This window comes from Diorhabda carinulata, chromosome 6 (assembly GCF_026250575.1).
Source record: "Diorhabda carinulata isolate Delta chromosome 6, icDioCari1.1, whole genome shotgun sequence".
Classification (NCBI taxonomy): Eukaryota; Metazoa; Arthropoda; class Insecta; order Coleoptera; family Chrysomelidae; genus Diorhabda; species Diorhabda carinulata.
In genome coordinates this window covers 25967261-25985210 of record NC_079465.1, presented here as the reverse complement: position 1 = coordinate 25985210, position 17950 = coordinate 25967261, and the positions used below count along the sequence as shown (strand labels likewise).

General features: G+C 33.1%; 1 protein-coding gene across 2 annotated transcripts in view; it reads right to left on the bottom strand.

Annotated features, from left to right (window-relative positions):
* The window catches only part of LOC130895955 (lachesin), a 275648-nt gene that overhangs the window by 88976 nt on the left and 168722 nt on the right, over positions 1 to 17950 (bottom strand). For both annotated transcript variants that reach the window (XM_057803642.1, XM_057803643.1), the window contains exon 3: positions 11448 to 11655. In XM_057803642.1, coding sequence (XP_057659625.1) covers positions 11448 to 11655 — 208 coding nt within the window. The remainder of the gene's footprint in view (positions 1 to 11447; positions 11656 to 17950) is intronic.

Below are 17950 nucleotides of genomic sequence, written 5' to 3'. Positions count from 1 at the left end.
AGAACTAACCTGGTCTTGGTCTTGCCTTCACTAGCTGTAGGTTTTTAGTCGTTAATTTATTTAGTCGTTTCATTTTCATTAGTACTTTTAGAACAACAGGATTCTTCTCTAGCTTTGGACTTAAACAAACGAGAAGTGATCCTTTATTATGAAAGGTGAAATTGAAGGATCAGGAGTAGATTTGCATCATTATATTTTGCCAAATACATGCGTATCAAGAATACTAGTAGTTCATCTACTTTCACTTGTAGGACAATAAAAACCATCAAAGAGTTTTGACTGTAAACCTGAAACCAAAACTACAGAGTAGATTAGTACTGAAGAGTTTAGATATAAAGATTACCATACAAGTTGAACGACAGTGTGTATAACTAACTGCTCGGTCTTCATAAGGGAAGATTCCTAGGGATAGAATGCGCCCCTTTACGCTTACTTACTAGTCCTCCACCCAGATCGCATCTATTATTGTGAGAGATTAAGTAGAAAGAATGTTGCCATTTGCATATTTACACAAATATGAAATCATAGCTATCTCGAAAATTTATAAATTGTCGTACTACACTGTACGAAATTTATATTGTTATAAGTACATCATAAGTAGATATTCTCAACCCCGTTATGCTCCATCCCTCTATTCTCTTGATATATTATTTCGATGCATCTTTCTCCTCGCCCACGAGAAACATCAACAACATCGATATGTTCCCGGTTTCGATAGGTGGCGTATTTGTGCTCGTTTTGTTCCGAGGGAAGCTCATGAGAGAATGATGAACAACCCCGCGAAGTTACATAGTATTATTTACATATAACAAAGCCTACAATAGTTTCTCTACAATTTATTAGAAAGGGCGCAGAATTTATAAAGAGATCCGTGCATGTTTTGATCAACTTTATGAATTGATGGGGTTGTAATTTTGTTAAATATTATTAGCTTTTAAATAGTTAGGGAAATAAGTTTTCTATAAATTCCTAATAGGGGAAACATAGTGATTGATTAAATGGAATAGCAAACTAGATAGGGGAGGATTTGAACGGTTGTTTTGTGGGATTACAAGCGATTTTGAAGAAATTTGAGGTTATGTATATAAATATTATGGGTATTAGGATGAACACAGTAGAACATTTGAGTGATGTATTCAAACCTATTTCACTATAATGTTCTTGGAATAATTCTTGCTATGGAGTGTTTCAGTCAGTTTTTAACTATTTCACCACAATCTTCTTAGATATATTCTTCCCTCGGAGTGTTTCACTCTGTTTTTGATTATTTCAGTAAAATCTTCTTGGATCTTTTCTTCCTATGAAGTGTTTCAGCCAGTGTTCCAGTCCGTTTTCAACTATTTCACTACGATCTTCTGCAATCTATGTTCTTGGATCAGTTCTTGCGCTAAGAAGTGTTTCAGATAGTTTCAAACTATTTCAATTCAAGATTCTTAGATCAATTCTTGCTATGGAGTGTTTCAACTATTTTACTACAATCTTCTCAAATTTCTTTTTCCTATGGAATGTTTCAGCCTGTTTTTCACTAATTCACTAATATCTTCTTAGATTTCTCCTTCCTATGAAGTGTTTCAGCCAGTGTTTCAGCCTATTTTTAACTATATCACTACAATGAGTATTTCAGCTTGTTTTTCAACTATTTCAATTCGATTTTCTTTGATCAATTTTTGCTATGGAGTGTTTCAGCCTGTATTCAACTATTTCACTAAAATATTTTCAGATTTCTTTTTCCTATGGAGTGCTTTAGCCTGTTTTTAACTACTTCACTGAAACCTTCTTAGATGTCCCATTTTTATGAGGTGTTTCAGCCTGTTTTTAAATATTTCAGTACAATATTTATAGATTTATTCCTACTACGGAGAATTTCAGCCAGTTTTCAACTATTTCACTACAATTTTCTCAGATCTATTTTTCCTATTGAGTGTTTTAACCTTTTTTCAACTATTTCAGTACAATCTTTCTAGATCTATTCCTCCTATGGAGTGTTTCAGCCTGTTTTCAACTATTTCACTGAAATCTTGTGAGAGTTCTTTTTCCTATGAAGTGTTTCAGCCTGTTTTTAACTATTTCACTGAAATCTTCTTAGATGTCTTTATTTTTATGAGGTGTTTCAGCCTGTTTTTAACTATTTTAGTACAATCTCTCTAGTTCTATTTCTCCTATGGAGTGTTTTAGCCAGTTTTCAACTATTTTAGTACAATCTCTCTAGTTCTATTTCTCCTATGGAGTGTTTTAGCCAGTTTTCAACTATTTCACTACAATTTTCTTGGATCTATTCTTCCTATGGAGTGTTTCAGCCTTTTTTTTAACTATTTCATTAAAATCTTCTCAGATTTCTTTTTCCTATGGAGTGTTTTAGCCTATTTTTAATTATTTCACTGAAATCTTCTCAGATGTCTTATTTTTATGAGGTGTTTCATCCTGTTTTCAACTATTTCAGTACAACCTTTCTAGATTTAGTCCTACTACGGAGTGTTTCAGCCTAATTTTAACTATTTCGCTACAATTTTCTTAGATCTATTCTTCATATGGAGTGTTTCAGCCTGTTTTCAACTATTTCACTAAAATATCCTTAGATTTCTTTTTCTTATGAAGTGTTTCAGCCTTTTTTTTAACTATTTAAGTAAAATCTTTTTGGATCTTTTCTTTCTATGGAGTGTTTCAGTCAGTTTTCAACTATTTTAATTCGATCTTCATAGATCAGTTCTTGCTATGGGGTGTTTCAGCCTGTTTTCAACTATTTCACTACAGATCTATTCTTCCTATGGAGTGTTTCAGCCTGTGTTTAACTGTTAAAGCTCATTTATCATCAATTATTACCAGTATCCCATCGTCTTTGAATTGTTTGCAGATCAGGTTGCTCTGTCTCAATTTTCTTTTGCCTTTATTATATTATTTTGTTATCGAAATTTAAAGTATGAACACACAATTTTATGAAAACAGAATGACCCAATGAGTGCTGAAGAAAAAAATGAATTTGTTACAACAGGATTCAATACGAAATGTTAATTAATCGAAATGAGCGAATTCAAACTATACAAAAATGAGTTATTTTATGTTTCGATATGACATTTCCCAATTCTTGTTTATATTTCAACTAGCTCCTGTACTAAGAGACTCTCTATTCTCTAGAAAATATAAACCACATCACGGAAACGTAATGTACCGCTCGTATAAAGAGTTTTTGCATCGCGTAAAAGGTCTGAAATATGGGACTGTTTTGTTCTTGTTGAAAAATGCACAAAGGTTTCCGAAGTTATCTAACCCGGGAAAGAATACCTATGGCAATTTGTAATTTCCTCTTCTCCGCAGTAGGGGAACCACCGAGAAAAAGGAAATAAAAAGTACGCGTGCTCTTTGTCACATAAACTCAATGGAGGAACGGAATTAACAACTTCATTGTTCGAACAAACTGTTAATGATTGATAATGAAAAGTTTTTATTTCGTTTAAAAACATTTTTCTTTTTGTATTGGCATCTATCATAATCGTGAAAAAGATGCATTCAGGGGGGAAAAGATGCTGAATGCATTGAAATAGAAAAAACCGGGTGGTTATATGTAAGAAATTTGATTTTTATGAAGTTAAACTTTGAATACTTTTTATATACACCCCGTATAAAATGAAAAATTTCTCAACATAGATTTAAATACGTCTTATTTTGCTAAAAGCAACCGAATGAAAACCATTTTCATATCTTTAAGGGTGTCCTCGTGAAAAAATAATTTATAAGGGTTTGCAACGGTCAAATTTTTTACAAAAAAATTAATAACTCAAAAAGTATGCATTTTTCGATAAAAGTTTTTAGACAAAAGTATACTAAAATTCTACGTAGATTTAACAAATGTATTATTATATAGGGTGTTCTATTTAAAATAACAAAGTTACAGTCGATTTCTGGTAGAAGTGGCCATCTTCGAAAATATTTTAGTTAAAAAGATCGTATCCGTGTCCCATTGGCAAAAAGGATGTTCGTGATTCTAAAAATTATTACAAATTCATTCGAAATTAGTAAAATGTAATAAAATAATCCAGTAAAATCATTGGGATGATTCTCAAATTCAATTCGTTTCATCCACCGTCTTGTTAATTAGATTTTAATTAAACAAATGTAGTCATTAACAAAACCCTCGTGTGTGTTTCTAAATATCATTTTAATTAATGGCTGAATTCGGTCATCAGAATATAATTATCCATTACGGTTAGATAAGGAAAATATTTTTTCTTTAAACAAACATACAATAATCCGTTGTTATCAAAATCGGAAACAGATTCACGTTCTGTTAGTTATTAATTGCCGAACTAAACGGATTTGTTTCCCAGCTCCCTATTTCCGTTCGGTTCTTTCACTTTCCGAAATATTACATAAGTTATATCTTCATTGTCTGTTTTGCCAGTTGTTCAAGCTGTAGATTGAATAATTAGCCTTTATCCGAATGGAAAGTTTATAAGGGTCGGGGTACGTTCTCCCTAGGAAACTTATTTATTTTTTATGATCTTTACGTTTAGTTAAGTCACGTCAAGCGGAATCCAACTTTATAAATGTTTAAAAAGATTTCTTTCCTCTTGGTTATGATGGATTACGTCTACCGGTATGGCATTGAATCAGAAAGGATTTGGGAAAGATGGAACTTGAAAATCAGTCACAAGATATGAGAAAATTAATATGTAATTCATTTATGTAATTTTAGACCTTTTGATATATAAATGTATCTAAATGATCTTGATTTTAGGTCTCTCTGTTTCAAAATTTGCTTTTCTTTAATAATTTTTTAAAAGAAAGATAAAAATTGACGTTTTTTATCAAAATATTCATATTTTTCTAAATAATTACTTTAATAAAGAAAAGTCGAAACGTCAATTTTTATCTTTCTTTTAAAAAATTATCAAAAAAGAAACAAATTTTGAAACAGAAGAGACCTAAAATCAAGAGTATTTAATAAGTTAAATACAAACATTTTTATAGAATTAGTTAATTATTCCCCTGGAAAAAATAAAACTGAATTAATTACCAAACAGACATAGAGCTATAAATAGAATAGAGAATAGAGAAGAGTAAAAAAAACGAGTAGGTAGAAGAGATAAATAAATATAACACATAACTCAATAAACTGTGTGACTACCTAAGAAAAACACATTTTTTCTGCCAAAAATCGATTTTATTCATCAATGTAATCTTCTTCAAGAGCAATACAATCATTCCAACGTTTTTCTAACGTCTCGAAGCCGTGCTTGTAGAAGGATTTGTCTTTTGGCTCAAAATAGACTTCAGTTTCAGTAATCCTTCTTAATTTGAGTTAAATTTCTTACCGGCGAGCATTTTTTATAAGATCAGTAGTCATTAGGGACCAGATCTGGACAATACGGTGGATGAGGAAGCAGTTCGAAGTGTACTTCGTTCAATTTATTCATCGTTGACATATATTTGTGAATCGGTGTATTATCTTGGTGAAACAGTGGTATTTTCTTCCACATATGAGGCCTTTTTGTTTAATTTTTGCAATTCAAATGATTCAACAGCTCTATTGGGTATTCGCTTCTGATTATCTCTTCATTTGGAGATTTTCGATGTACAATACTGAAGCCATAACCTTCATAGATAAATGTTGCGCCTTTGGACGCTTCCGACGTGGTTCACAGGCTGCAGTCCATTCAGATGATGATCGTTCTGATTCCAGGGTGAAGTGATGGATCCATTTATCATCTACTATCACATATCGTCGCAAAAACTAATTTATTACATGGCCAAACACTGCTCAGAATCATCAACGTTGTTGTTTTGATCGACTGTGAGTAAACGTGGCACACACTTTCAAAAAAGCTTTCTCACGATCAAATGTTTATGCGGAATCGTAAACTCACCGCCTCAGCTATTTTACACAATTTCTATCTACGATTAGATATGTAGATTTAGGTAACCACCTCAATTGGACGATTAGAATGATCACCATGATCGGAGTCATTACGACCAGGTTCAAAATCAGCATCTGTTGATAGATGTCTCTTCTCAACTTGTACTAGGCTCCAGTGGGACGATAACTACACACTCGAAAAGCTCACAACTAACTAATGACGGTGAATTAAAAATCCTACTAGAAGTATCTACCTGATGATCATAGAAAAATTATTTCAAACTTTTTAATCACGTTCATTAAGGAATGTGTTGTCTAATGATGTTTAGCTATACTTTTGAATGATTCACTGATTCTGGAAATTAAATATTGTGATGTTGGTTACGGGACATATTCGAGGTAGCTTTTGGCCTCGACCTGCAGTATCAGCACTTTAATATGCAAGTGAAAAAACACGGCGTTATAAATAAGATAACGAGGTGTCTTTCTGAAAGCGAGTAATTATTATATGTACGAATTCACAAGTCCTATCGATCTTGTTCAACGACACCGATGTACAAATTTGTAGACATGAAATATGGAAGGAATATTTAATGTCAAGGGATTCCCGGCGAAAGGATATAATATGTTTACAGAAATTATTAGCATTCGAAAACAGTTGAACGCTCAAATTAATTTCATCGTTTACAGTCGCACAAATGGAGTTAAATATTACTGTAGCGAAAAGCTGAAGCGCTTCAATCGAGATAAATGGATACAATGTTTTAATGAGCGATGAAGCTGTCATGAGACAATAGTATAGATCCAACAAATCTGTGTGTTTACTCAAATACCAGGAGACAATAGAGAAAGAAACAATATGTTAATACTCACATTGTTAGTGACTTGAATAAAACGTGTCTATATATCTTCTAACCTAATTTTTGTTTACCGAAATTATAGGTTATAAAATATACGATTTATATGAAGTAATAATGATAACCGTTAGAATAAAGATAAAATATCCTCAGTATTGCGTTTTTTTAATACAATATTATTAAATTCACCGTAATATCTAACTACTACTTTTAAGAATCCATTTTGTACTACTTTGAACGATTGGATTTAATTCAAGCTTTGCTCACTTGTCAAATCCTGATTACATTCGTCAGAATTCATGAATTTATTTTTGTATCTTTAGGACTAGTAAGTGCGCAGACCCAAACTCATAAAATCGATCAAACCATCAATATATTTGTTTGTATCAAAGATAACATCCAAAAAAAATTCTATGGAACGACATCAAAGAAGGAAAGATCACGAAAAACACCAAAAAGGTGATTACTACGATATTTTGGGACTGCAACTGTATTCTTTTGATTGACTTTAAGGAATCACATACATGGATTCTCACTCAAGTTTTGAGATGTGACATATGTCAAATCTGACATTGCCATCATGAAGTTTGACATTTTTATCGATGAACGTACCCACAACGTGTTGTCAAATAACTGGCATTGGAGTTCATTTTGGTTGGATTAAACCGAATTCAATTCACTACAAGATGGATTCCGAGAGAGTCTTCCAAAATGGGTGCTGTGCGTGAACTGATATCGCAAGATCGTCGTGTGACATATTCTGAGATTGAGGCTTACTTGAGCATTAATTCTACTCTCATACATTGAATATTGCTTGAGCATTTGCCTGTCATAAGATTTTTTCGCGTTGTATACCGCGTAATTTGACTCTCATACATCAGTTTTAACAAAAACCATTTTGAACAGTCAAAACATCGAATTGATTAGTCATCCGCCGTACAATCCTTGTTTGGCACTCAATGATTCTTCCTTATTTCCTAGTTCTACACCTGAAAAAAACGGATGAAGCGTTCCAATCACTTTTATGGTATCTAATCAATTATAAATATTTGTTTCTATTTGTCTTTTCCAAAATTAAAATAGCAATATTCGTACAACCGTCTACGTGACATATTATTCTGATTTATAGTAGTAGTTTTGTCAAAAAATTATTGAAAAAAGGCGTGGAGGTAAGTACTTGCTTCATAGCAATGCTTCAGTCCACACTGCTTCACTTTCCAAGGCTCTGTACACGAATGTGACTTCACAGAGATTGTACACCCACCATATAGGCTTGATCTGGTTCCTTCTGACTATTTTTTGTCCGTAAAGCTCAAGTCAAGTTAAGGGGTAAGATATTTAACAGCGACAATGAAATGAAACTTTGATACTAAAGATACATCATATTTTCAAGTTTAGAAGCTTTAATCAGACGTTCTGAACATTTTTTTAAAATAAAAGGAGAATATATTGGAAACTAATCGCCACTCGTGACCTTTTTTTTGTATGCTAGGCTAAGAGCTCATTGAGCACATTGAAATAGAAAGAAATGAAGCAGCTCATGAACTAGCACAGAAAGCAGCTTGAATTTATTTCTGAGAAGCAGAAATATTTCGTGTAGACATGAGAAAAGAGAAAAGAACGAACAAAGAAACCGCAACTAAAGATTCAACGAGCTCTTTGCTACTAGTTCAAACCAGTTCGTATAGAAAGAGAAGAATAAGAAATATATGGATCTCAAATATAAAACACTTAACAAGATTACGAAAAACACAAGATGCTGATGTCGATAGGACATAATCTTACTTTAATAACAATAAAAAATGTAGAAGGCAGATAATAATAATAATATGAGACAGTTAGATAACCACCAAAGCACATTGAGGTACAAAGAAATGGAACAGTTATTAGATTAGCAGGGAAAGAAGCTTGAACGTCTGTCTGAGGACTAGAACTCTTTTGTGAAATAAAAACAGGTATAAGATTGGGAGAAATGGAAAAAAAGAAAATTCTACAAGGAATCAATCAAGTACAAAATCCTTATTTCTCAAATTTATAATAATTTTCTGTTGATTTGAGTGTACTTTATGTGAAAGGGTTATTTTAGCTCAAGTGTCAATGTTTGTACATTAATTATCGCGCGGAAATGTGTTTTCAATAAATAATTATGAATTTTTTATTAAAAATGCAATAATGCATTAGAAAGAAATACTTTTTTCTTGTGATTTAATAATAAAATCCCTCTGAAATATTTTTTATTTGGAATTCTGCACCTCGAGAAATTATTCCCAGATTTCGAGATTTGTATCGACCGTAAAAAAGTCAGTTAGATATGAAAATACGGAATCCTTACAAAAGAAAACCTTTTCCCGTTCATGTAAAGAGCTACAGAGAAATTTCGGCCCCATAATTTCTTTTCAACCCGGAAGCGGTACTTGGATTTTTACGAAGTTTAGAGAAAGTGATAAAATGTATTATTTTCTATGTCAAATGATAATAGAAGAATTTTGAATAAACACATTTGAAATCTAGACGATAAACAGAAAATATAGTTTATATAACATCAAACTGAAATGTTGGAGACAATTTTTTTTGAAAAATAAGTCATTAGACTGAGGATACCGTTGAAAAGGTCACTGAAGAAGGATGGAGTTTACAGCTGTTCGAGACTACGACATTCATGGGACGATATTAGAAAAAATGGAGGCCCCGTTTCACAAACGAAGAAAGGGTATTTATTTCTATATTAAATTTAGGATAGTGAGACAAAAATTATTTTGAGAACCAAGATCGCAACACGGAGTTTACTAGAGAAAAACTGGATCTAGTATTTGCTTCAACACAATGATGTAGATATGAAGAATGTCGCTGCAAATATTGGACAATCTGTTTCCAGACAAACCACCCAACGGAATATTTTTAATTATGATAAAAGAAATGTTCAGGATGATCCATGAAATAAAAAAATTATAATTTACACGTGGAATCAAATATCCGGAGAGAATCTGCAATTTTACAAAAAGTGCTACATCCATTATAATGTCTGGCTCCATTTTAGTATTTTCCAAATAAACTGGAGATAATTTTGAAATTTGTCTTTGTCACCATTTGATTTTTATACAGCAAATATATTAGGTTAAGATTTTTACATACCAAACAATAATTTTAATAATCAATTTAGCCCGAAACTACGATATAGGTTATTATTGATGGTAGTTTTCCTGAAAATATGTTTATTCCTTCAATACCTTATTGTTGGTTTCAAATTATTGTGGAAATAACCTTCAAATAGAACGATTTTCGTTTTACTACAATTTCATCTGTATCGTATATAAATATCTCAGCCGTTATTCGTTACAACTTGTTATTTATGTTGTTTTCGATGACTATTACATCACCCAAGTTATAGCAGGGAATTTCCGGTAAGTACGTAGCTAAATTCAATGAAAGTGAATTAGATAAATAGTGCTTGGTGTGGATAAATTGAGAGAGATCATGAAATACGTAGAAAACTGAATAAAAGTTGATTAGATTAGATGAGCTGGGGCGTAAAGACCGTGAATTAAGTACTGAACTGTTTACCAGTCGGTTAGCAAGAGCTTTGCATAGTGATCTATCCAATTTGAGGATTACTAGCTTTAATAAGTTTGAATCTAAGAAACGTAACGTGAAAGGAGATTTCGGGAGTTTCTCCAATATTCCTCAGATGATAATTCATAATGTCCAATGTCTTAGTTCATCTAAGTTTAACAGAAGGATCTTTTACAACCAGTTGATAGAAAAAGAGAGAAATTTCTATGGTTGCTTCAGACCTAAAGTCTTCCACGCTTTATAACCATAATTTAATGGAAACCTACGAAAGATTGTGGTCCTATGGAAGGAGTTGTCCTCTTCACCAAGACTCGGTGTAGCTAGGTACTCAAATTAGTAACGTTTTTTTGGCTCCCAGTGGAAGTTCAAAGATTGGGCGCATTCCTTTTGAGTCCATTTTATAAAAATCAAGTGCTTAGGGGGATGCTTTCTGTGATATGATAGTATAAATATTTTTGTATTACCTTAGTTCCTTGAGGTGTCCAAAAATTTCGAGGGAATCCCTCGCTACCAAGGGAAGGAATTGATATAGTTATTGTTGTTAATTAATTCTTAACACTTTTTCATGCTTATTTTTGTCACTATTTCAAAATATTGATTTCGAGGAATGCCAAATTAATCAGCAATCATTCAATCACAGTTCAATAAATTTCTCACTCGTTAATCTTGCTGGTTGAAGGCGTCCGGAGCTATCGTCGTCTTCCAATCTTCTCGCAATAGATTTCACAATTCAGAAATACCTGATGTAGCCATGACAGTATTACCTTTAGTCTCCTTAATCATGTCGTTTGTTTCTTTGTCCGTTGTATCGATAAATTTAATCCAGTATAACTGCTCCAGTGAACGCTACAAGATTTTTGTGTCGAGGTGCGTTCCCCCATAAAAAAAAACAGTTCTACTACTTTCTGATGATACCTTGTATGTGATCTTCGTTGTAATTTATAATTCAAGCGCCACCAGTGATGAAAACAGGAAACGATAATTATATAAATAGCTAAAACTATTGTTTTTATTACTACGAGTTTCCGGAATCGATATTTTCCTTTTTGATAATTCCTAGCACAAATTACCAACAAAGTTTTAACTACGTTTCAAGTTATATCTATATTGCCTTTAATCTTATTAACGCCACGAAAACTGCCGTAAATTTTCCAAAACTGATAACTTACCAAACACGTCGAGACATCCCTTCTGCGATTTGAGTATCTGAGTGTTTATCTGACAGAGATAACAGCCTCTATCTGATTCCTTGACGGGCCTTATGCGCAGTTTCCACGTTTCCGCATCATCGTGAGTTACACTAACGCGGTTGTTATGAGTTACGACTCTTGTATGAAGGCTGAGAATAGTCTGATCTTCGGCCCTCACCCAGGCGACCTGGAACAAACGAAGATAAATGGGGTATTAGTGATATAGAACGTTGATAAATCCCAGCGAATTAGATATCTTTTAAATCATTCCGTACTAAACAGAGTTAGTGACGAATTTGACATTCTTAGATGGATAAATGTTGTTCATTATACAGGGTGATCTCGTCTCTAGGATAGATAGTAAAGCTGGAATATATTTGGGGTACTGGATGATCGTCGACTAAATTTGCGCAAATTGGGACATGAGAAAGCTGCGCGCAAGATTGGTGCCGCGTTTGCTCACAATGGAACAAAAAGGGCATCGTGAAGATGTTTCCATCGAGTTTTTAGCTATGTTTCACTGAATATTTGGGTCATTTTATTACAATGGATAAAACGTGGGTCCATCACTTTCAATTCTTACACTTTTCTTCTTTAAAAATGCCTTGGAAGCAAAAGCTCCGTCCAGCAACAGTTGCACGGAATAAAGAATCTTCGGTTCACGCAGAGTTGAGAAAGAAGACAAGTATTTTGAGAACTCCTCTTCAGGTACGATTTCGTTCAGAAAGACAAGCTGCGCTGCAGGCAGCTAAAAAACCGATAGAAACGCCAGAAGAATTCATAATGCAGAAATACAGACCGCGATCCGTCATGCGTAAGGATTAATCAGTATTTAATAGTAATAGATTTCAAAATGATCCTTCAATTTAATATCATAATCATGATTTGATTGTTATTGGTTCAATGAATAAAAAATGTCACTATTCCAAATGGAAAGATGAAACTGTTGGAATGTGCTGTTCTAGTGGCACCATTACTCGGTGAACTAGAAAAGCTTTTAAAAACTTTATTGTTAAGTTTTACAGATGTGTCAAAGTTATTTTTGAGCAAAATAAGAAAGTACAACTCTTGCTGTCAATCATATTTATTAGGGGATTGAGCGAAGCCGCGGGTGAAAGCTAGTTCTGCTTTAATCTCCCACAAGTAATGCCCACGATGTTGTATCCACATTAGAATGAATAAAAAATGTAACAGAGTAGATTATGTTGATTTAAATTGTTGATCTAATCTCGTTAAATGAGAATTTTTTGCTTAAAAATTATTTTATTCATATTGATAGATATATCATTCGCTTTTGCTTTTATCATTTTCTACTTCACTAATTTCTTCTGCTAAAAAAAGGAAGTAATTGCTTGTTATTTATTTAAGAGTGTTAAGGTTAAAGTTAAACCGTTAATCTAACTAAAAACAATAAAAATGGAAAATGAAATAATATTTTAAACATTGAAAAACTGACAAACTCAGAATCGTTTGAGATGTGGAATTTCCAAACGTCTGTCGATTTTAAAACCAGTGCTTTATATGCAATAGTGAATAACGAAGAAAAATTTGAAAGTTTAACTGAAGATTTGGATACAAAGAGACGCAATGACTCAAAAAATAATCATTCTTACGGTTGACACACCGCGGCAGAAATCTATCAAAAACTCAAGTACTTATTTCAAAAGGACAGTGAATATCAAAAATGCAGATTTTTGGAAGAATTGATCTGTCAATACTTGGGAGTAAATTGCAAAATTTATCATATACGAGGGGGTACCCAAAAGTAACCGGAATAGCATTGCCATGGGTGGAGCTTTTGTAGTACTGATTTCTGTCGCCAATTCAGTGCCGCGCGGGCGGTTGACTTGCCACGTTTTGTTCGTCACTAGTGACCGTTTTTGCTAGTGCTGTTTCAATGCTGATTCGTTTTTTTATGAGGGCTAATTTAAGTGAACAACCTACCGCTGTGAAATTTTGTTTCTACTCGGTAAAAACGCTGCTGAAACTGCTTACAGTGATGATGCTATTGGGAAAACTCAAGTGTAAGAGTGGTTTTCTCGATTTAAAAATGGCGACATGTCGATTGATGACAAACTTCGCTCTGGACGTCCATCAACTGCCCGAATCGATGGAAATGTTGAAAGAATTCGAGAGTCCGTGCGCACAGACAATTGATTAACTGTCTGAAATCAGTAGAATATCTTGGAGCTCGGTTCAGCAAACAGGTGACTGGTTCTTTACACCATGACAACGCACCTGCTGACTCAGTCATCACTGTTAACTAATTTTTGTTTGAAAATAACATGGTTCCACTGCCTCACGCATCTTACTCGCCTGACTTGGCTCCCTGCGACTCTTTCTTGTTTCCTCGCATGAAAAAGGGCATGAAAGGATGGCGATTTGAAAACATTGGCATCAAGAAAAGAACGAGACAGGAGCTTGCTTTTGAGTATTTTGAAGGGGATAAAGTTGTTTTGTAAATATTTGTAAATATATAGCATTTAAAAAATAAATCCGGTTATTTTTGGGTACCCCCTCAAGACTCAAAGCATTAAAGCGACGTCTTGCGATAGACAAAATGACGACTTGAAAAATATTGAGCACATTACTTGAAAGATTTAGACTTTTTAAAAACTGCTTGGGAGTCAAGGTTGGAAAACCTCATTTCGAGTTTATATCTGGAAAAAATATGAATAAAAACGAAAAAAAAAGAAAAATCTGTTGCGTTTCAGTACTAGAGTGGAGAAAAATTATGTCACATTTGTGAGAAACCAAACTATATAGATCGTTTTTGCAAATATAAAAATAAAAATTACCGTGAAAATGAAAATTACCAGGAAAATGAAAAGCGTCAGTATGAAAATAATAAGGAAAATAGTATTTATAAGAAAACTAACCATACAGAAAGCAGTAGTTTCTTTAGAGACAAACTAAGCACATGTGGTGAAAACAAAACTGAAAGGAACCCAATTAGAAAAGTGTCTTTTTTGACAGAAAATAAAAACTATGATGAAACAAAAAAAATCTGTTTATATCTGATTCAGAAAGCGAAGCTCACATGGTAAATGACATAGAATTGTCATTTACTATTTACAATCAAGTAAAGTATTCAGATTACTGCAGAAGAAATTAAAACAAAAAAATTATATGTAAGGGAACTCAATATCAGTGACAGCTATAACAGAAAATGATGATAAAATGATATTTGAGGAAAATAAAGTATATGCGATGAAAGAAAACGAAAAAGTTCCAAGGAATGGACGTAGAAATTACAAAAGAAGATATAATGAGTGAATATATAGAAAAAGTGATGAATTGGCATCGTAAACTAAAGATAATTGAACAAAAAATCGAGACAGGAATGGATATTACCTCAAAAGATTGTGACAACCGTGTGATATATGTATGAGAGGAAAACAGACAAGACTTTCATTCAACCATAGCAAAAGCACCATTAGAAATTATTCACACCGATTTATGTGGCCCAATCTATCCACCAACATGGGACAATAAAAAATATATGCTTCTAGTATTAGATGATTACACACACTACAGATTTTTCGATGTCAAAATCATTCTTAGACGTCAATCCGTGAAATTTCTCTCAAACCGAATTTCATGAAGGTAAATTAAGTAATTTCAAATTAATGCTGAGGAACAATTGTGTAAATCAAATCACTATTTGCTTTCCATTCACTTGATTAAATTCTAGTGCTTGAATATGTAACTATTATGTGATTTACTGCAAAGTCAATAATCAGATGTTGTATGTATAAGCATAAATATTTATTCATTTGTATATAACCTAAAATAACGAAAACTAAAAAATTCTCTATGGATTTACGAATTTACGGCGTTGTCTTAAGACTAGAAATGAGAAAACAAAAAAAAAATGAGTAGTAAGGATAATTGAATAATTGAAAATGGATATATAAAGTTGATCAAGATCCAATACTTGAGACATAATGCAAGACAACATGCAAGAAGTTGCATGCAATGCATTGCAAGATCAAAATATTACTTACGAACATTGTACGTCGTTTGACAGTATGCAATTGCATAACCTCAAACTTTATTTGATATTTTGTGCAGTTTAAAAATGGAGATAACAAAGCTAAAGGCCGCTTGACATGATGCTATACAACGTACAGTGCAATATAAAACGCAATATTTCTTGATCAAAAGCAGATGTCTAATTTAGTTACTTCTTTCTTGGCAATTTCACTCAGTTTTGTTATTTTTGAATTGGTAACCAACCGCCATGTCTAGGTCAAGCTAGGTACTTCTGAGTCCATCCTCGTACTTCTCCCTTTGCCAATAATTTTGGCAGAATCATAAAAATTTTTTACCTAATAGACTCAGAAGTACTTTTCAGTTTTCCCCTTCCTTTCGTGGTGAAGTAACCTTCTTTTTAAACATCACTATATAGAAAAAATAGTGAAAATATTGGACTACAGGTACGATATAGTAGGATTGAACCAATCGGGGTACTAAGACTGCTTTAATCAGAACGAATCGCCAAAGTTTTAGCATCTATAAGTTGTCTCTTGAATTGACACCTCAAAAAACTCACACTAGTGGTGGAAGACGACTGGAAAAGGTGATAATTTTTCAGATATGTGCTGAATTTAAGTAACTGTTAAAGTATAGATCAGTATAACAAGATTGGTTCTGATCAGGAGTGCCCCATATGATCCTGATTAGCATCACTTTATATATTCCTGATTAGATTTCAATTTTAGATTTTTTCTGGATTGTTTTTGTCAGGGTCTTACGTGGTACTGATCAGATTATCTTTATAAGCATGATTTTATGGTTAGAATTGACTTACTCGGATCACATATTCAACTTTCCAGCTAGATGACTCTGAGAGGTTCTTCGTATCGACCTAATGAAAATTAATTCATTTTGAATTCAGAATTTGCCTGATGAGGTTAACCTTGTTTTAAAATAAGAGGATGAGAAGATGATTCTAGTCGGGTGGTGGATGTCCTCTACATTTACCAAAGGTTCAAAGCATAAAAAAACTGGAGACAGTCCGCTGAAGTTTCGTGGAGGTTCAGTGAATTGCCACCCGTTCAAAAATCTTGAACACAAGTTTATTTTGACAAACTTTCCTTGAATAATGTCTTAATTTCATCTGAATAATAGTTATTTGTATGCCAAGGACTGAAAGTGCTACGTTGTCCAAACAAAGTAGTATCTCAGCCGCGGCGTACACAACATTTTTTAGACGACGCATTTTTGATTTTTTGCAGTGCACCCTTTGTTTTGTTCCTTCAGGAAATTGATGAGTTTTGGATATTTGTTGATGTAAACATCTTGTTTTATTGCGAGAGTACTTATAACCATATAGAACTTTTCCAGATTTTGGATTTTTCTGAAAAATAAGCGAGCACTACGGTTTCCGTTGGGTTTTTCGCCTTTTTCTGGTAACACCACTTTATAAAAAGCTCGACCGAAATTAAGAACGGCCTCATTTCTTTCTTCGGTCATATCAGATGGCTTCGATTCGAGTCATTCTTCATCACTTTTCATCATCATCATCATTGTTATTCATTAATTTGGATAAAACCGATAAAACAAATCATTTCAGAAAATTGAAAATTTAAGGTTATGAACAATCATCAAAGTGAAATTGTCAACTGTCAACATTGAAGTGGCAGAGTTATTCCAGAGCGTCTCGAAAGTGTTTTGCAATACGGAACTGTCACTTTCACTACATGGAACACTCAAAACGCAACTTTCGGTATGTAAATAAATACAGAACGAACAACTTTCAGATGGTGTCCTCTAAATGATGTGTATTTTAAAACAAAGTTGATTATTGATAAGTTATTTTCAAATAAACCATATTACCTAAAACTTGGAAGTTATATTTTAAATATTGGAAAATGATTATCGTATATTTGGTATTAGCATATTTTTCCGAATTATTACATCAAACTAAAATGTGGTGGTGAATTAATGTAAGAACACGAAACGACACCGGCACGAGAAAAAGTCGTTTGTGAGAAACTTTGATGGAAAGCTTTTTATAATACAAATTAGGTCAAAGAGTATTAAAAGTTAAACAATATTTCAGTTTTACAATGCGTTTAAATCTAAAAACAATCCAAGTTTGTGTAAATACATCGTTTCATTTAATAAAAAACAGATGATTTATTCATAACCAAGCTGAAATTATGAAACCTCAATAAAAAAAGTTAGAAAAAGAAGCAGGGGAAAGAAATTTTAAAAATTATTCCAAAACAAAACCTCTAAAATGCAGTGAATGATTTTAAACTCTACAGCCCAATTTTCTCGGAAGAAATTGCAACCCAGTTGGTCAACCAAGAGTTTTGTCGGACGAGGAAGATGTCACCAATACAGATACTCTTGGAATTATTGCCAATTGCGAATCCGTATTAACTAGATACAATCCGTTGATGAAGCACTTGCTGATGAAGACGATAATAACATATATAACTACGACGAATCGAATATAACGGATGATTCCG